The sequence below is a fragment of the Egretta garzetta genome, unplaced genomic scaffold, assembly GCF_000687185.1.
Source record: "Egretta garzetta isolate BGI_Z169 unplaced genomic scaffold, ASM68718v1 scaffold287, whole genome shotgun sequence".
NCBI lineage: Eukaryota > Metazoa > Chordata > Aves > Pelecaniformes > Ardeidae > Egretta > Egretta garzetta.
Window position 1 is genome coordinate 3,393,944 of NW_009260435.1, and position 20,765 is coordinate 3,414,708.

Sequence of the window (20,765 nt, forward strand, 5' to 3'; positions counted from 1 at the left end):
GGAAAGAGTAGGAAGGAATGTATGTGTGGTGCCCTACACAATCTGGTGATTCTGTTATGTCAGGATGGCCTCAGAGTCATTGCATCTCCTTAATAACAGTTCTGAGGTTTCTCTAACATAGTAGAATTAGAGGAGGATTCAAAGTGTCCTGGTATAGAAGTTAAGGGAGAGATAAGCTTGACAGGAAGCTGGCTGTACCGTCCCTTCCATCTTGGACTTCAGCACATTTCGGTGGAACTTTGGGATATTATTTGGTGTTTTGTTTTGTTGGGTTTTTTCCCTGCTGCTAGGATTTGACTCTTATCCTGAAGATTTAATACTTTCTGGAGTGAATACTTTTCTTCAGTATAAGCTTTACCATGTGCATCTGGTGGTGATTAAAGCATCTGTATGAAAGGAATAGTGTACTTAAAACTGACTTTAAAAGCCCCTCTGCCCTTATGGTACATTAACTTGATTCCGGTAAGGTTTTAGATGTAATTTCAGAGTATTTTATATTCCAGAGAGTTGAAATCCATAATATGGAAAATTTTGTTCTTGTCAATAGAAATCATAAAACTGTATAGTGTAACCTAATCATGTAAAAATGCTTTTCAGAAGGGCTTGTACAGGAATAATGTTGATGCTCTATAAATTGAAACTTTAGAATTTTGTTTCAAATATTATTAATCCAAAGTATGCAATGATATTAATTTGTCATAGTTTGTACTGAAAGAAATAGCTAAAATAAGCTTTGGATTTGGGTCATGTGTTAGTTGTGATTTGTTTCAGTTCATGATGTGAGTCAGGAGCTCTTTAAAACACAAACAAAGACTGTAGTTCAGTCTTTATATACCTCAGGGGAGATAGCACATAAACTACCTAATGCTTCTCATCCATCATCTCTTCCTCCCTGCCCCCCCACCCCCCTGCCCCATGCCCATGGTGATTGGGAGAGTTCACTTATACTTTCTGAAAGAACAATTGTGTGTAGTGTTTATCGTTAGACTTGCTTCCTCCCCCATCTTCTTTCCTATCAGCTTTTATATTTTCTGTGGCTTTTTATTTTAAAATGTTACTTTATCTGAGCCTTCTACTTTTACTGAAATTACTTAGTTTTTTCTATGAGTTTTCTGTTTTAAAAAACCCAAACAAACAGAAATCCACACAAAACAAAAACCACTGCAGTTTGGATAATACTCTTTACGTTATCCTTTCTAGTTTTGTCACTCAAACTACTTTAATTTTAGAATGCCTTTTAAAGAGATGACTAATGGCTTTGAATTACTTCTTCATTGCTCAGTTTTACTCAACACTTTTCTTACAACTTTTGGCCCTTCACACCTGCCAGACATCCAGGAGAGGTGTTTTTCTCCCATCCCAGGTCTTTTTGTACAAACAGCCTGAGTAGCTGACTTTCTTCTTTTTTAGGGTTTAATAGCTCCCTTGGCTTACTGATCACGGGTAAGTTGTTTGTGTTTAAACTGTTATCTGCAGGTTTCTGATTCATAGTTACAGTAACAGATCAAGTTATACCTCTTGTTCTTTTCTCAGGAAAAAAAAAATCTTACTTTCTTCAATAGGGTGATGCTTAGGGGATTCACAGGCTCTTACTGACATCCACATGCAATGACAGCTGTGCTCTGGCACTTTGCTGGGGAGGGAAGGAGAGTTGCTAAAACTGAAGAGGACAGCTGAAGTTTGAGGCCTGATTCAGTATTTGGAGGAGGGATGTAGGGCAGAGAGGTTCAGTGAGCAAAATAGGTCCCGACTGCAGTTATGTACAGAAGGTGACACTAAGATAAATGCCTGATCTTTTGCTGTCCTTTGGTATCTTGAACATTTAAAATTGCAATATTTTAGAGCATCAATTTATCACGTGACAGTATAATATGATGTTGGTTAAAGTTTTATCTGTAAGTTTGTATATTCAAACTTCCACTGATTATCATTTTTATAAAACTCACTGTCCTCATTGTTGCATGTTTTTTTTTCGATTTGCCATTGTACTCCTCCCCTTTGGTTCACTGATTATAGCCACTGGCTGAAGAATGCCGATGGTGGCAGGGTGTCACATTCATCACTGTTTTGTAGCATCGTGTTGATTATCATTGCTCTGGTTTGGACTGAACTATGATCCAGGTTCTGCTGCAGAGGTTCAAGTGTCTGCCCTTATTAAATCACCAAAATTAAAGCATCTGTATTCTCTTGTCAACTAAGTTCCTTTTTGTTGTCTTTCTTTTCTACTGAGCCATCTTGAACTTCATTTTTGGGGGTGCTTGTTCTCCATTTGAAACATAAATTAGGCAATACTATACATGCTTTACATTATTACAAGTTTTCCCTATATTTATTATCTTTTTGTTAGAGATCGAGAAGAGAGGTTGGCAGCTCTTACTGCAGCTCAACAAGAAGCCATGGAAGAACTACAGAAGAAGATTCAACTGAAGGTATAAAAGGATACTTTAGTTGAAAAATACATCGACAATATAGAATTAGCTCCAAATTATTTTCTGTATGTACGTTTTATTTGGTGAAGATGTTACAGTGCACTGAATAGTGTCCTGAATTGCATAACTTCACAAGAGATTTTTATTTAGACTTTTGCATTAAGAAGAGAACCTTGCTGTATAGCACACGCTGTGTAGTTTGGAAACAACGGCACTGAGCATTAATTTCAAAGCTTTGAACATGAGAACAAATAAATCTGTTCTTTCCAAGAGAAGTCAAAGTAATTTTGAATTAAATTGTGAGGAAAATCAATATGTAAAAACTCTCACACTGTTTAATGAAGACAGTTCACCAAACAGCCACACGAGGTGCTGTCTAAAGATATTGAAATTGATGCCATCAAATGTGGCATGCTATTTCCTTTTGTTTCATGAAGGGCTCATTATTTCATAGAATAGGTATAAGGACTGAGCCCCTTGTAGTTCACCTCTTCATCTGAATTGACTGTCCAGTGGAAAACCAAGGTATCAGAAGTTTTGAAGAGATATCCACTATTTTTCAAGACATGTAAAGGCTTCTAAAATGATAAATTATATTTTGAAGATTCTGAGGTGGAACTATGTATTGAAGTTTCAATTAATGATAAATTATGTACATTTTTATTGTAGGATGGTTTATGTACATGTATAAATAATATCTCATTTCAGTGTCATTCTTTGCTCTGATCCCAGTCTGAAGCACCATTTCCTTGTACTGTAAAGTGCAGTTTTGTTATTAAATACAGGTTCATACGCCAGCCTCTGATTTTAAATAATAGTTGAGAGTTTGTTCCATTCTCATGACAGTTAGGTATGAAAAACCTCTGAAAGAATCCAGTGAACTGTGCCTGCTACTGCAGATAAATAACAAGTAATTTATTTTACTTTAATTTGTACTTTATAATTTTATATCTGTCAATGAAAACAGCACTACATAAGTTACATATTTGTAGACTTGAAAGTTGAACTTGTGTTCTGAACTAGTGTTTCATTAAGAAAACCAGAACTGAGATGTTAAATGTAATAAAAAGATTTACAGAAGTATTTGCAACAGATTATTAATTGATAATCACCTATAAACCAAATATAGTGCTGATTGATTTTTAAATCATAGCATGTTAAAATGTGTATGATGTGTGGTGACTTTTAATGCCTTTCAGCAATAAAAAATAGTTTAATTTTAACAGAAGTTCATTCTAACCGTAAAATATTTGGTAATTCCCCATAATTCTTTGCACAGTTTTAATTCCATTCACTGTAATTAAATGTGTTTTTTCTTTGTTGCTGTGATTATTTTCCATTCAGCATGATGAAAGTATTAGAAGGCATATGGAACAAATTGAACAAAGAAAAGAGAAAGCAGCTGAATTAAGTAGTGGAAGACATGCTAATACTGATTATGCACCAAAACTTACACCATACGAACGAAAAAAACAGTGCTCATTATGCAATGTAATGGTAAGTTGGATAGAGAGCATGCTGTCAGAATTGCAAGGCCAACCTATGCCTTAAGGCTACAAATTATGCTTTGTTCACAGATGAGAGTACCGCACATCTACTGTGTCCCTGCTCTGCTCTTGTAAAGTGCACCTTATTTCGGATTCTTCTGTCTATAAATCAGGTGGTTTAGAGAAGATTTGAAAGAACTGTAGACTTGTAGGTAGAATGGAGAGTCTGGACAGTATGCAGTTACTAGCTGTCCCTTTTAAGAAAAGCAAGAATGTGGGAGCATCAAATGAAGGTAGTTAAAAGCTAGATTTAAAACAAGTAAAGAATGTGGTTCCTTACATAGCAGGTAGCTGAGCTGTGAACACCTTGTTACGTGATCCTGTGGATGTTTTAATTTAATGTGAGTTCAGGGGATGATTGGATGATTTCATTGGGCTGAAATTCACTGAAGGTTATTAGATACAGAGAAACCACATCAAGTTCCAGAAGTTCTTGAACTGAGTGTGGTTGGAGGCTTAGAAGTGTTGAAGGGGAGAATCAGTGTTCACTTTGTCTCTTCTTTTACAAAAGGTAAATAAGATACCCTGGGTATCTTGGTTTTTTGGTCACTGTTGGAAGCCAAGTACTTTGCTAGGCAGACCCCCGACTTCCATAGGATATCTCTTTTTGTGTCCACCATTCCATATATCCCAGGAATGGTGGAGAAGAGGAAGCCATGCAATCACTGAGTAGGAAGCAGGGAGATCTGTTCTTGTTGATAACTGGTTTTACAAATTTGCAAAGACTATGCATTATTGAATAAAGCCTTATATACTGCTAAGCATTCACTCTCTCTTTAGTTGTTGAATTAAACAAGATTGCATGGGATCACTTCAGGCAGTGCTGGAACAGAAGAATGAAAATCCAGTATGTGAAGTTAAATTGAAGTCAAAATGAGATGAGAAGCCAAGACTTTTTTTTAATCTCTTATTCTACTGCTGGCTAGCAAACCATTGTGTAATTTACTCTTAAGTCCTGCATAGAAGATGTTTCTGTAAATTAGGTTGAGGAATAAAGTACTTTGCTTGAAATTCTGAACATACTCCTGACAAATTGGCATATATTACATTATATTTAAAATACTGTTACTTAGGGAATTATTGAGGAAAAAAATTACTATTAAGTCATTGTCATTACAGATTTCATCAGAAGTATACCTTTTTAGCCACATTAAAGGAAAAAAACACCAGCAGGCTGTGAGAGAAAACAGTAGTATACAAGGACGAGAGCTTTCAGATGAAGAAGTGGTAAGTTTTGTAGGATTTTTTCTATATTGCTTCTAGTTTTAAATGTCATCCAGCTGAGTATCCTAAGAAAGTCCTGAAAATTCTTATAAAGGAATTGAACAAGAATATTCATGTTAACATGGAAATAATAGTGCCTTTCTGTGTACAGGCTACCAATGAAAAGGAACCAAAGAAACAGTGGATTCAAGTACTTCAGGCACTTGCTTTTCAAAATAGATTCTGTATAAAGCGTGACTAATTGCTTTTCTATTAATCCAAAGGCATTTTTCATCTAACTATATTTACCTTTCCATCCTAAAAATCTGATGCGTTGCAGGTGTCTGCATTTTGCTTTACTTTTTTGTTGTTGTTGTCATTCCTTCCTGTTGCTTAAAATACTTTAGCGCTTTTTTTGGTTATCAGATGTGCTACCCTATGCATCAAGGTCAATAATGCTGAAAATTGTAGCACTGAGCTATTTTAAAATGTAAGATTGGAAACACTTTGCAAGTATTAGCATTGCTAGAAAGAATAATAGTTTTTTCAGTAGCTTCTTTAGAAGAACTGGCACTTAGGGTGATTTTTAGGAAGCATTGAGGACATTTTATACTAAATCAAGAAATTATGCTGTTTTGAATAAAAGACTTCTGAATGGTTGTCTAATTTAATTTCTTGTTGCTGCTGCCTGGATTGAACTACAGTATTAAGTCAAGGCCTTTTCTATGAGACAAATTATAACAGTCAGACTTTAAGTTCTGTCTTACCCCAACAAGTTGTGAATGCCCACGTATTATACCTGTCTGATGTTAGGAGGAAATACTGCGCAAGCCAGTTCTCCAGAACTGATGCAGATTTAATTTCATTGTCTTCAGAAATCTGTTTCCAGCCAACCTGATTCAAATGATGCTGCTCAGTACTTCTAATTTTTGCCGGTCTCCTCCTTTCCTTCGCAGTTCTTGGTACTATTTTTATCTGTTGCAATCTTCTCTTTGTTTACAGCTTCTTATATCTGGTAGTAACACCATTTCTTTTCCTTTTTAAAAAGCTTTGGAGAGTTAAGTCTCTGAGGTACTGAAATCCAGAGAGGTGGTTAACACTGGAAAAACAGAAAAAGAAAATTGGAGAGATACAGTAGTCTGGAGGAATAAGTTTTTGCTGAGTTGCAATTTGCCTACCCCTTCCTAAATGTAACAAAAGTACAGAAACTATTTTTTCAGTTTCTTTTTTCCTTTTTCACAGTGCTTAGGGGGAGTTGTGCGGTTTTGGATTTGGTTTTAGATGCCAGGTTTACCTAATTGGATATATGGGAGAAGGCTTCATACTGCATCCATTTTCCTAGAAATACAAGCTGTGAGATTTCCCAGAATCTTTCATGTTGGTACATGCACCGAAGTGTGGGTAATCTGCAACAGTGAGATTTTCTTGTTTCTGTCTAGCCTTTGCTTGTATCTGTCTAGCCACTGATAATTGAACTATGGTTCTTGCTGGGTAACTGTCTCGGATGAATATGGAGGAAAACTGAACTAGATTTTCGTTTGACTGGTTGTTCTATGTATTCACAACATCTAATTCGATAGCTTAACAATTCCAGATTCCAGAAAAAGGGATCATGTTCGAACAGCTGCATTTGTGCCCAACTGTTGAAAAAGAAGTTCCACTAGAGGGCACAGATATCTTGATTTTTGTGGTGTCCAACAGCATATGTTTAAATCCAGTGTTTTTCAGCAAAACATTTTGATGTGAACTTAAGATCAAGATTAAGGTTAAATGTATGGGATTTCTTGAATGCGCACTTAGTGTAGGAGCGAAAGGAGAGAAGAGTTTTAACTGAATGAACAGCTTGATGATTGCAATAGCAGTTTTAAATATCTGTAATCAAGATGGTGTATAGTATTTGGCATGCTAGCAACATAGGGATACTTTCATTGTTAGATATTTAATATATTATTTATAGCTACATTTTAATTAGTCCAAGTGTACGATTCTAAACTATGCTATTGTAATCTGAAATTTGGTTGGTCTGAGGACCTCTTTTTTTTTTTTTTTTTTTTTTTACTACTTTTTTCCCCAAAGAGCAGTAATAAGATATACATGCTAGACATATGGTCACTGTGAAGTAGAAAAGCAATTCTGTTTATCAGAGCAATCTGCTTTGTGTACCTCTCTATTCAGAACGCATAGTTAACGCCTAACTTTGCTTCCCCACAACTAAAGCATTCAGTAAATTCAGTTAAGTTTTGAAATACTTGAGAAAAAAATTTCCAAAGTATTATGTGGAAGTGAAACAGTATGCCAGGGAAGCATTGTAATATTTATAGTTACTTATTCATCACTGTTTTCAATTTTTTAGTCAGTGAAGGTATCTGTAGTGAGAACACACTTGTACTACTTAAAGTTATTACTTGTCATCTGTGGTGTCTTTAGATTACATACATCTTGTCTGTGACCCTTCTTCTTTGACATAAAAGATTTTATTTATATCACCTTTGACCTAATAAAATTTCCCCTTTAACCTTATGCACTTGACACCTCGGATAACTTACTCTTGATCTTTGACTCATTTTGTGTTAAGCCTGTTAAGTATAATAAGTAGCTGCCTAGAAAGAAAGCTCTTCTTTAAATTGTAATCTGACCATAGAATTGCTTTATTAGTACTTGAGAAATCACAGAAGGACTTTAAATATGTTTATTTTGACCGTATTGGTATCACAGAAAGTAAGCTTTAAGTATGTCCTTAAGACTTTGGAAACTGATTTAAGTAAGCGATTATATAATACGTCTTCATACTGTAAGGATTTTCATTGGCTGATTTGACCATAAGCAAAAAGTTAAAAGCTGTACTGAATGATCATTGACACTAATTTCTCTGGGCCAGGTGGATGCTAGTGGTTGATCTTGCCAGATATAAAAAGAAACCATTATACTCTAAGCATTTTTCCTTTGCTATATCATCTATAATTGAATATATAGAGACAGATAGATAGATAGATAAATATAGATGCTATAGCATCTATAGGTTCTCTAATTTTACAAGCAGTTTCAGAGGTAAAAGTAGACTTCGTGTTGGAGCAGTTTTCCATTGCTCTGGAATTAAGCATATATTGTGCTTAATTCCAGCGTGTATTGTGCTTAATTCCAGCGTGTATTGTGCAAGAGCTGACAGCTAGTATGAGAACATCAGCAAGATGAATTCATTTGTAGATGTGATATATTTGGTGAAACACATGAAGAAAATAGTTTGTTATGAATGAAGATACCAAAAATGAAGAAGCATTAAATTATTTCTAAGATTGTATGACAGCTTCATCTCATCTCAGCTGTTTTGGATGTTCTTCATTTGGGTATTTATTAGTGAAAAGGATGTAGATTTTTCTTAAAGCAAAAATCTATTGATTTTGAAACAGTGGTTATCATGTAAAAGCAAATTAAATTCTCTTCACTGTTTTTACTTTTTAGCTTTTCTTTTGTCTGGTCTCTTATAAATATGTTCATTCACATAGGTGGCAAAACTCTTTCAGCAGGGTAGGCTTCAGGCTAAAAGTCATCTTGCCTTCATTACATTTCTGAAACTTGCAGTGCTATCACTGTCCCACATCATTTCACCATCATCTTCAGTGCAGTAACAATGTTCTGTCTACATTTTCTCTCTCTGCTTAAATGCATGTCTTCTTCCATCAAACTTAGCTTTACCTTCTTTTTACATTGCTTTTTTCTATGCTATTGATTTCCTGTCCTCTCTCTTAATTCACATTCCTTTCAGTTCAGCAAAAGATGTAAACAAAGTATGCAGTTTGGTTTCATTGAGTTCACTGGAATCATTTTGTCATTTGAAGTTATGACTGTTTTGCTGAACTGAAGCCTGCCTGACGCAAAGGGCTTTGACACAAAGGCCATCGCTGCAAAGCTGCCCGCCACGCCATAGGCCAACACATAGTGATTTCATTAGACTGAGGAGTCTGTGCAAGGATCTTGTAGATGTTTGCTCCCACCTGTAGCTCCTACTTTATTCATTTTTATGCCCCTCTGCTTTCCCTTTTTTCTTTGCCTTTCTTGTCTCTCCTAGTTTGCTTTGAGAAATACACATACATGCTTTGAGAAATGCATCCTTTGAACCATTGTCCTATCTCTTGTCTGTGTACCTGTCATTTAAATACCATGGTTTAAAGGTGCTTTTAAGAGTATAAATCACGTAATTCTATGCAGTCTGTGAATGTTTCTACTAAGTGAAAAGTACTTCTAAAACCCATATGAAATCGATAACTTGGCAGGGGTTGGTTAATTTATATAAGGTGCATGCTAGAATTTTACGTATTCCAAAGGAGGACGGAGGGCTATTAATGAACCTTTGTTTGCATATGTGAAAAATGTGCTTTTTTTTTTTATCAGGGAAGAAAACTGACTCTGTTGTCACGATATAAATGAAACGTAGAACTTCTTAGAGGTATATTTAGATCAAATGAAAATATAATCCCGTGATGGAGCTCAGAGATTGTTGTTGTGTGAAGATTGACAGTGTTAAAATGTGAGGATTTATAGAAAGGCATGGTTGGTTGGGCCCACCCACATACCTTTTAAAAAAAAAAAACCCAGATAGTCAGTGACTAAAGCGTACTCTGTAGCATGGGTTGCCAGGCTGGCTGGGGTTGCAGCGCTAGCCTTTTCTGGCGTAGGTCTGTCTAGATTGCAGCGGGGCCTGATTTACAATGTGCATAACGGCGCTGGCAAGTTCCCCTGGTACAGACACACTGGCAGGATTGCGCTTTCACCAGGATGTGGTGAGAGGCTCCCTGAGAAAGCTGTGCTGGTACAAGTTCTCTGCCAGCTGTGTAAGGTTTATAGCTAGCACAACACACAAGCAAAGTTGATGGTCATATGAGTTTGAATTTCTAAAAGCTTTTTAGGGGCGAGGGATTGTTTTTCATAAAGAAATCGAGCTGTTTTCTCAAAGTTGTGTGCTGCTTCCATTCTTTCTTACAGAGGAGATTACTGAGGGAGAGAGATGTGGGAATGTTTTCATGCCTGACCTTTGCTCGTTTTCTTCTGTATTTACACAGAGCTTTCTTGTCTAGAGACATGGTGATGCCTGGACTTCGATAATTTTTTTTTTTTTTTTAATTCACTGTGTTTTCATTAAAATTAAATTATATAAAACCCCGGAAAGGTGATGGAACAAATCATTCTGGGTGTCCTCTCCATCTTCTTTTCCTCCACTTGCTTGATCAGGAGTACCCAGCATGGATTCACCAAGGGGAAATCATGCCTAACCAATCCGATAGCCTTCTACGATGGCATGACCAGCTGGGTAGATGAGGGGAGAGCAGTGAATGTTGTCTGCCTTGACTTCAGCAAGGCTTTTGACACTGCCTCCCATAACATCCTCATAGGGAAGCTCAGGAAGTGTGGGTTGGATGAGTGGACAGTGAGGTGGATTGTGAACTGGCTTGAATGGCAGGGCTCAGAGGGTTCTGATCAGCAGCACAGAGTCTAGTTGGAGGCCAGTAGCTAGTGGAGTTCCCCAGGGCTCGGTACTTGGCCCAGTCTTGTTCAATTTATTCGTCAATGACCTGGATGAGGGGACAGAGCGTACCATCAGCAAGTTTGCTGATGACACAAAACTGGGAGGAGTAGCTGATATGCCAGAAGGCTGTGCTACCATTCAGTGGGACCTGGACAGGCTGGAGAGTTGAGTGGAGAGGAACCTGATGAAGTTCAACAAGGGCAAGTGTCGAGTGCTGTACCTGGGGAGGTTGAACCCCATGCACCGATACAGGCTGGGGGCTGACCTGCTGGAAAGCAGTTCTGCTGAGAGGAGCCTGGGAGTCCTGGTGGATGACAAGCTGACCATGAGCCAGCAGTGTGCCCTTGTTGCCAAGAAGGCCAATGGTATCGTGGGGTGTATTAAGAGGAGTGTAAGATGAGGAGCTCCTAGAGAGAGTTCAGAGGAGAACAGCAAGGATGATTAGGGGACTGGAGCATCTCCCCTATGAGGAAAGGCTGAGAGAGTTGGGCTTGTTCAGCCTGAAGAAGAGAAGACTGAGAGGGGATCTAATCAACATGTACAAATATCTCAAGGGTGGATGTCACGAGGACAGAGCCAGACTTTTCTCGGTGATGCCTAGCGACAGGACAAGGGGCAGTGGGCACAAACTGAAACACAGTTGAATATGAGGAAGAACTTCTTTACTTTGAGGGTGACAGAGCCCTGGAACAGGCTGCCCCAGGGGGGTTGTGGAGTCTCCTTCTCTGGAGATATTCAAAGCCTGCCTGGATGATGTCCTGTGCAACCTGTTCCAGGTGAAGCTGCTTTAGCAGGAGGGTTGGACTAGATGATCTCCTGAGGTCCCTTCCAACCCTTGCCATTCTGTGATTCTGTGTGAAAACTTGTTTTATTGCTTCAGCCTTAGCAGTATTGGGAAAAATGATTTTTTTTTCCCCCTTTTGAATCAGAGTGTTTTCAAGTTCTCCTGTTTAAATGAAGAATAGTATCCTATGAATTCCTTTAGTAACCTATCTAAAAGTTATGATTAAACAAAATGGAAAATAATAACACTAAAGATGAACAGTTTTTTCATTTCATCTAATAGAAATTTGAGGTATCTATACCTGTGGGTATGTGGTCTTTAAAAATTGTTACTCAAGATTAATAGTTCTCTTTTTTCTTCTTGAACATTCATGTGTATGTTACATGTCTACTTGTATTGTGTTGCCAAGTGTGTTTTTAGCCATCTTTATTTTTTCTGAGTTTCACTCTAAGTAATGAAAGTCCTTAGCATTCAGTTTTAAGCTCTTCTCTTGTGTTTGATTATTCAAGGCTCTGGACTAAGGCTTTCATTGAGTCTGTTTTTTTCACCTATATGAACACTGTGTGCCTAACATTTGCAGCCTTCGTCTTAATTCTGGTGTATGTTTGCACTGCAGTCTGTTGAACATATGAATGATCAGTTATGACCATTACAGTACAAGGAGATGATCTTGACGCAGCCCTGGTAATATAGAATGGCTCCATCATTTCTGGGTGATACAGTGGTGCATGTGGTTTGGTCATATGTTGAACAGTATTCCTGTTTCTTTTATCCACAGAATTACAGAATATAGACTTCATTGTAAATTAATTTTTTTTCTTGGCATCTGAATATATTTTTCCAACAGTAGCCCATTTTTCTTCTCTATTGCTCAGTGGAAGCAATCTGTAAATCACCTACAAACAAGAACTCCCCATCCCAATGAAGCCTCAGGTTCCGGTTGAGTTTGCTTTACTCATTTTTTTATTTATTATTAATTCCCGCCCCGAGGAAGGGAGGATTTTTTTAGAGAGGGATTGTGTGTTGCCGAAGGACTGGAATTACGCCAAGCATCTGTGGTCCATTTTTGTTTATGGACGTTTCATATCTGTTGGATACCTGTGGTCCTTTCAGCAGACGAACTCTGGCCTTGTAATTCTGCTGTGAATACATTTGTCCTAGAAGACACTGTCATGAACAATCATGTAATTATAAAGTTTAATCCATGATGCAGTTTGCAGAAGGTCTCTCGGTACTCTATACATCAATTCTAGTTTTTTGTACTTTGTGCAGCAGTAGCTTCTTACCTTTAATATATTACAAAGTGTTGTTTTTCTTGGCAAAAATGTACATGATTAATTGTTTATTGGCTGTGTCTTTGATTGTGATAGATCGTTGCCAACAGCTGCACCTTTCCTCCTTTTGGCTTGGATATCTTGAATATTCACAGCCAGTAAGAAAAACTACTGCTGGCAAGGCCAACTGCACTCTCATTTCCCCCTTTCTCTTACTTGCCCTTGCAGCCAGATGATAATGTCAGTGCTTTCCAGCTTTCTTCCCTAATCTGCAGAGTGATGCTTTCCATGTCCAGTATGCAGAATTCTCATTCTCGTGGAAGCAAGAGCTTTACTTCGCCTTCTGTTCCCACATTTTGGAGTGACAAGTGGTAAAGGGAGTGATATTAAAAGCCTCAAGAAGTACCTGAACCTACTATTCAGAATATTATTTGCTATTTATCTTACTGGCAGGCTGTCGTATCATTGAATTTATAGACAAGCAAGGTGACTAAAAGTGCAGTTGGTATTAGCAGTAAAAATAGTATTTAGTTTGGACATGCTAAAAAGTCGTATTAGTCCCTCATATAAAAAACATAATTAAATTCAAGAAGTGAAGGAAAAACTACTTTTACAATGAAAGGTCAGTCTTCAGTTTTGAATGAATAATAAAAGTTTTTTAATGCTCTACATCTTCTAAAGTGCATTCTAGCATTGAAAAGTAAGTAATTAAAATACTGATTTTTGAGAAAATAATATTTGAATATCCACTACTTATTTTTATAACCTGTTTCTTCACATATGAAGCATTTACAATAACTCTTCTTAATGGTAACAGGTAAACACCTTCCTTACTTTGAATCTTCTCCATATTCTGGAGTGGGTCATTACTTGTGGTATTATAACAGTATTTGATCACAAAGAGTTGATCTCTATAATTAAGCATTAATGACTGTTTGTATTTCAAGCTGTCGTTGGTTATAATGTTGAAAATAGAATTTTTGCATTTGATATAACTCATAGTCTGCTTCAGCATCTATTTTCCATATTAAATATTGTCCTAGGCTATGAGGAAAAAAATAAAATACTGAGGAGTTTTGTTGAAACATGTAATAAAATCATGAACAAATACTTCTTTGGTAACATGATTTAGAATTGAACCTGAAAAACCTCTTCAAAAGTTGGCAAATACAGAAGTAAGAAACCATTAGTCCTGACATTGGTAATAAATATCAAAAATGTTTTTTAATTATTTTCTGCAGTTAGAGGATATTGTTTATTTTGAAACAGGTAAAGATGTTCATCCCAAAGATATATATAGGCTTCAGAATAGTTACCTATTGATCTGCTAGAATGTGTATCTTACATTTATACAAAATACTCAGTTTGCTATTAATTTTTTTATTAAAATGGTAAATGAATGACAGCAATCATGTGATATAAGCTACTACAAGTATTTATAATCTTCCTCATGCTTATTATTTTAATGCTGATATGAGAGGGCAGGTAAAAACTTAAGTGTTTGGAAGTTCTGATGATCTAATTTGGACAAATAGCAAGAGTCAGATATTTTTTCAAATTGCCTCGGTCTGCAGAATTGGGTTAGAAAACTTATAAGAATGCCTTTTCTTTCCAAACGTGGGGTTTCAAAGTTGGAAAGAATGCAAAAATAATAAGAGTAACCAGTCTTACGGTGTTCTGGCACTTCTGCTTCAGTTCTGGCCAGAATCCAGAAATACAGAAGGGAAGGAAAATGAAAAATAATAGAGAAAAAAAATATATAAACTTTTCAGATTCCAAGAAGGTCATTTTGGCGCAGTTTCTCCAGTGAAAGGCCAGTAGCCGGTAGGGTTTGCCACTGATACAAATTGGTTAATTTATACATAATGGGAATGTAGCTAATTAAGCACTGTGCCACCCTCTGTGTTAAAATGGGCTATACATTGGAAAGGTCAGGCTTTTATATGCCTGGTGCTAGACAGTAGGATTTCATTGCAGCGCTGCTTTGTGGAAGCACAGGACCCTCTGGAGCTTATAGAAAGCGGTAGAAAATACTTGATATACTAGGTGATGATCCTGGCCGCTCCTGCCAGCGACTGACTGGCTTCAGGCTGGGGGATTTTCAGAGCCTTCCTTCCCTGGCTGTTACTGCTTCAAATTAGGAGGAGTATTGTGCTTCATGAGAGCCAGCAAGGAGCAACGTGTGCACAAGAAAACAGAGGATCTTAAGTTATGACTGCCCTACAGCAACAAATGCCAGGCTGTGATTTTCTTCTCAGCTTGAGCAAATACAGATGCTTTACTGCAATATTGTTCTACCTATGCAATCTTGCCCCAGGCAGAATTCGTAAAAAGTCAATGCTTGCTTAAAAAGAAAGGAAAGGGAAATAAGTATTTGTGTTATGCTTGAGGAAATTTCGTTAGGAAGAATTCTGTTTGGCAGACTTTACATCACAATTTAATAATGTTACTATAAATATTTGCTGAGTAGTAGTGAAATAGTAGCTTATATGTAATAGGGAGAGCCAAAAGTGCCATAGCCACAGAGGTTGGGTAGGAAAATAATTGTGCAGTTGTGTTCTGGTTTGAGAAGTACTTATATATCCAGCATTTCATCTGTCAAGATCTGATACATGAATGTTGTTGCTGTCATCAGGACATTAAATGGGGAGAACTAGACAAGAGTATTGGTCTTGTGAGTGCGTATGATATGAAAAGGGTGTCAGTTAAGAAATCTATTCTCCAGCTATTGTATTTTATAGAGATTACCGAGGTCCAGAATCCAGTCTATGGTATGGTTTTCATCCAAACTGAAGTGGCCCATACTCACCTGTATAGTATTCTAGCATTTTCTAGTATTTGCTATGCTTTTAATGGAAAAATTTTGGAACTGTGTTTGTTCAGGAGTCTGAAAATGTTGCTTTATTTCAGAGAATATTGATAGTAATGCTGTAATCCTTGTCATATAAACATGTCATATAAGAAAAAGGGGTGTAATTCAGTGTATAGAGAAAAACTTGGTTATAAGAAGTACTTAGCTAAAATTATCAACTTCAAGATAGGAAATAGACTGGGTAGTTTTTCTGTTTCAGGTGATTGAATGGTACTCTGTGATTTCTCATGTAGTTTGTAACTGAGGCCCATCTGTTGCATTTGGGAAGCTTCAGGATTCGCAGTGACTGAAAGTCAGAACAGTTGAGGATGAGGGACAAGAGAGGAAAAGCAAAGAGATTTTTTGTGAATAATCTAATTTCCCTCTTGTCTGCTTTGTTGTGGCTGCAGTCTTACATGTGCATTTAACATCACTTTGTATCACCTTGCTTGTAAATGAAGTCCTGGAACTTGTACAGGAAATTTATTTCAGTTGCTCTAAAAACGTCTTCAGTGTTACATAAAAATTATTAGAGGCCTATATGGCTTGATTTTTAAAGATCTCAAATGACAAGATGTGTCTGTACAGAATGCTATTGAATATCAGATTGTATATATTTACCGGGTTACTTTATGTTTTATAAGCTTTTCCAGCAAGAGACAGTTTGAGAAACAGGTGCAGCATACCTTGTGATTATTAAAAACAACCTTTCGTTTTGGTGAATGCATGGAAATAACATTGAAGAGAAATAGCAGGAGTATTTCTAGTCTTGATGCATCCCTGCTCCATCACCGTCTGAGTATGTAGAGGAATATATACAGATGATCATGAAGAAATATGTCAGCATTCAATTCTTGTTTCCAGATTTTGTAGCTGTACATCACAGTGTAGTACAGACAAACTGCTCTTTGTGGCACAGATTCTGCCATCCTCATGAAAGTTGATACCTTATTTTGTGACATACTTGATCTCAGCTATGCAACCTAAAGGATGAGTTATCAAGTATGAAAAATGATGGCAGAAATCTGATACATAACGACCATCGCAGCTGGTGCTATTTTAATCCAGAGATGAAAAGTATTCTGTTAGTAATCTTGCTGGTTTTGTCCTACATAAGTCTTTTGTCATACGTAAGTCTTTAAAACAAAGCTTTTGAGAAATTGCACAGCTAGAATTGAGATCACTATTATAGAAACTGACACCACAATGAACGTTTCTGGTAGGTGTGAACATAGATCTTAATAACAGAAGTTTTCATTAGAAAAGAACCTTTATTTAGTGATGCTTTGCATTTGTAATGGCTTAAAGTCTCCAAAGATCTGATGGTTTACTGATATCTAAGTGTTTGGGGTATTTATTAGTCAGAATAGCACATAGCACAGAATTGGGCTGGTGATGCCCCTTCACGTTGTCATAAAAAAAAAACCCAGAATGCCTCTATAGAGAGGGTAAATTAGTCTTAATAATTCCTACTGCATTTAGCATTTACTTATATAAAAATAATAATAATGAAAAAAAGTAAAAGGCTTTCAGGAAGACTCGAGTAGATTACCTGGCTATTTTGCATTACCTTTATTAGAAATTTTAAAAAATGAAATTCAATAATTTCATTTTGCTTAAATAAAAGCATTCCGAAAATGAAACCAGTCTACTTTCTGAACACTGCACTGGCTTTGTTCACTTTCATACACTTTAGAGCAATTACTTCTTTGGTGTGTTAGCCTGTCCAACCAATGGTTGTGCAAGTAAAATTAATCATGAATTTAATTATTTATAGGATTGGACATACCGTACTTTGGTGTGACTCAGTGGATTTATAAACCTTTATTTTTTTCAGACAACTAGTAGGAGCTTAGTAAAACATGGGAATAAATATTTTTACACTGCTCTGAAGCATAATACTAGCAGCAGCTATCTTCAGGTGTCAGTTGTCATTCAGTACAAAGCTATTAGTTATACTTGTTTCACACCTGAATGGTGTAGATCTGCCTACTGTGATAATCCTACGCTTTGATCTGTACCTTCAAAAAGTGACTGGTTTTGTGACACAAGGTATTATTACTCAAGGCTTACTTTAACGAGCTGTATGTATGAAGTCTGATATTAATACAGCCTGCCACACGTGAAAGCTGAGAACTCTGAGAAACATCGTTCACGAAGGTGCTTGAGTTCATGTGAACAAAATGGTTTGTAACCGTCCTGCGTGCTGTTGACAGCAAGGCCTCTTTTGGCCCTCACAGACTGATAAATGAATGTTCTTGTTTAACCCTGTAGTTTTCCTCGAGTCATCTAAGCCACAGATAACATGAGGGGGGGGGAGGGTAAAAAGATGAGTGTCTGCTAAGGGTATGCATGGCTTTGTCTCACTCATTCTTGCCTAGCAGAAGTCTGATGCCGTGTTTGCAGTTGCCATTGTGCAGCAGGAGGACAGCAGGCTGACTGCACCTGGGTGGAGAAGTTGTGCCCCTTTTGTAAGGTCGTGTCCATTTCAAAGCACAGCGTTAACTTCGTTTTGCTCTGCTGTCACTGAAGAATATAGCAAATAGTTTGAAGATCTGATGAAAAGAAAAACGAGTTTCACTGTTGAACAAAGATTTAGAACCACAGTAATAGCCCTTGTTAGTTTTTGTGTAAGTGCTTCATCTCACTCATAAGACATGCGGTAAACTAATGGTAAATTATAATACTAAAGTGTACTAGTTCAGTTTGGAAAGCGGGGATATGCATATCAAATCCCACTGAAATAGTTCATACCTTTTTTTTTTTTTTAATAACTGAGCATCCACCAGAAGCCACCAGTTAGGGACTGTGAAGCTTGGAATAGGGTCATAGTCTGTTCTGAGGAACTCCTGCATTCTCTTAGCATTGAAAAACTTGAAATCATCAGTTCCCTATGAAGTTTGAGCCTTATGACCAGGTTTCTGTGTTTTAAAAGAAAGTTTAAGGCAAAAGCTATTTTTGAGTAGGTATTCAGGGATACATCTCTATGAGAAGACAAAAATGAACTGGGGTTTTATAACCAGCACTGGGATGGTTTATGTTCTGTGCTACTACAGATTGGTTAAGGATTAACTCCTCAAAAACAGAGGTATTTTGCTAGTCTTATACTACTGAGTCATACTCAAAGGGGACAGCCTTTTGAGATACCTTAAAAAAGCTTTCCTTCAAGCACTTCTTGCTAAAATTAAATGTATAATAACAATGGGAGGGAGGAGGAATGCTTACAAAAGCTGTTAGAATTACATACGGATGTAGCAATATCCATGGTTTGAACAACTTGGACAATATACTGGGTCAAAAAATGTTCAGGTGTGCTGGGAGTTACACAGGGTTGGCAGCATAGCCAAGTTTGTCAGCATTACTTCTAGAATTTGCTTGGGTTATTGTGCTTGATTTCCTCTGGCTAATATTAATTGAGCATTCATTTTGCATTCATATGATTTAAGATAGAAATTTCAATTACTCTTTTGACTAAATATATATTGCTAGGTTATGTCATGCTGCAATGCTTTACAAAAACTAAACGGTCTTTTTCCAGGAAATTTCACCGAGATTTATTTTGTTTTCAACAGGCATTATATTTTCCTGAATCAGTTAAAGAAAATATAGGTGGTTTTCTGGAAAATATTGTCTATAAGTTTCTTAACAATTCACCTTTTACTTTGAATTTGAAGGATACTTCGTAAAAAGGAAGGAATAACCACATCTGATTGTGGCACTAATCATTTTCAAGGATAAATTATCCTAATGAGCAATGGTGACCTATACTTCGTAATGTGTTCAGTATTCTATAAGAAAACAAATCTAAAATAAGCCTAGGGATATTAAAAATGTGGTAAATATATTCTAATAACTGGTGCTAAACTAATTGTTATTTGTAAAAATAAACCTGGTATGTTTGGCTTTTGTAGCCCAGTCAGCTACAATGCATTATGAACATACGGTGTTCACTTGTTGCAAACAAGGTATTTGTACGGTTTTCAGTAATGTGAATGTGTCCGTTAGTCTCTTACTATCATAGAAGAACATTGCAATATTGTACAGAACATCAGGTTACACATACTTTTCAACCAAAATAGATTAATTGAGGACATTGTAGTGGTTTAAGTGGGTCACTTTTAAAACTGTGCAGATTAAATTTGTGTAAGCTCCTTGTGCTGACAAGGGTCTGAAGAACATTGGTAGTTCAGAAGAGGTTAAATTCAGTAATGCACATTTAAATTGAAAAGTAGGTTTAGAAGGGGCACTCAAGTAGAAATCCTTCTTGGTCGTTGAAATCTAACTTGCTGCATAGAGTACTTTGAGTAAATTTCTAACTTGAGAGAACTGAGGAAAAATAAGGTAGTCAGCCATTTTGGGGGGCTTTTGCTTGGTTGGTTTTGGGGGTTTTGTTTGCGTGTGTAGTTCCTGGATAGTCCGCTGGTCATTGAAATTGTTATAAGCACCTGCATGTCCATTCACGTGGACATGATAGCATTCTCAATCAAAACTGAGAACAGCTTTAGGGGAATAGCTTTGTTGATTATTCGTCTCAAAATTATAAATATTTATTTCAGATGTAGACCATGAACTGCATTGGGGTAGTCTATGCTTTCACTGAAAGTACCTCTGAGGAAACAAGAAATTTTTTGTAACATTTTTAAAAAATCTAGAAACAAAGCATTTATTTAAAATCACATGGTGTAATCACACTCCCTTTCTTTGCATGCCATTATGTCAAAACTGTACTATTTCATAATTCAGGTGTTCTGTGGGCAACTGAAATTTTGCCAATATTTTCACTTGAATGCAAATTTGTTAATGTGAGAGGAAAAGTCGTATTCCCATCAATAAATGGTAACATTGTGGGTAGTGAATAGTTTAAATGTATTTTAACAAAAGTTAAGACAAGTTTAGATTTTCCTGAAGAGTTAAAATCATAAACCAGAATTAGTTCATTTAATATAATGAGTTATGTTGGTAGGGCAGGGCATTGATTTCATGTAGCTGTAAAAGGCAGCTTGGAGAAGAGAGAGGGTGTAAACTTGGAGTTCATACCTGTTTAGGTAATAGTTTTTGAATATGAAGGACATTATTTATTCTCTTTTACTTCTCTCAATAATTATTCTCCCTTTTCTCCTTGTAATACCCATGATGTATTCTCTCCAGTATGAAAC

At 36.7% G+C, this 20,765-nt stretch overlaps 1 protein-coding gene across 2 annotated transcripts in view; it reads left to right on the top strand.

Annotated features, from left to right (window-relative positions):
- SCAPER (S-phase cyclin A associated protein in the ER) overlaps positions 1-20,765 on the top strand; it is a 161,919-nt gene that overhangs the window by 52,158 nt on the left and 88,996 nt on the right. For both annotated transcript variants that reach the window (XM_035899552.1, XM_009643932.2), the window contains exons 17-19: positions 2,348-2,429; positions 3,774-3,926; positions 5,096-5,203. In XM_035899552.1, coding sequence (XP_035755445.1) covers positions 2,348-2,429; positions 3,774-3,926; positions 5,096-5,203 — 343 coding nt within the window. The remainder of the gene's footprint in view (positions 1-2,347; positions 2,430-3,773; positions 3,927-5,095; positions 5,204-20,765) is intronic.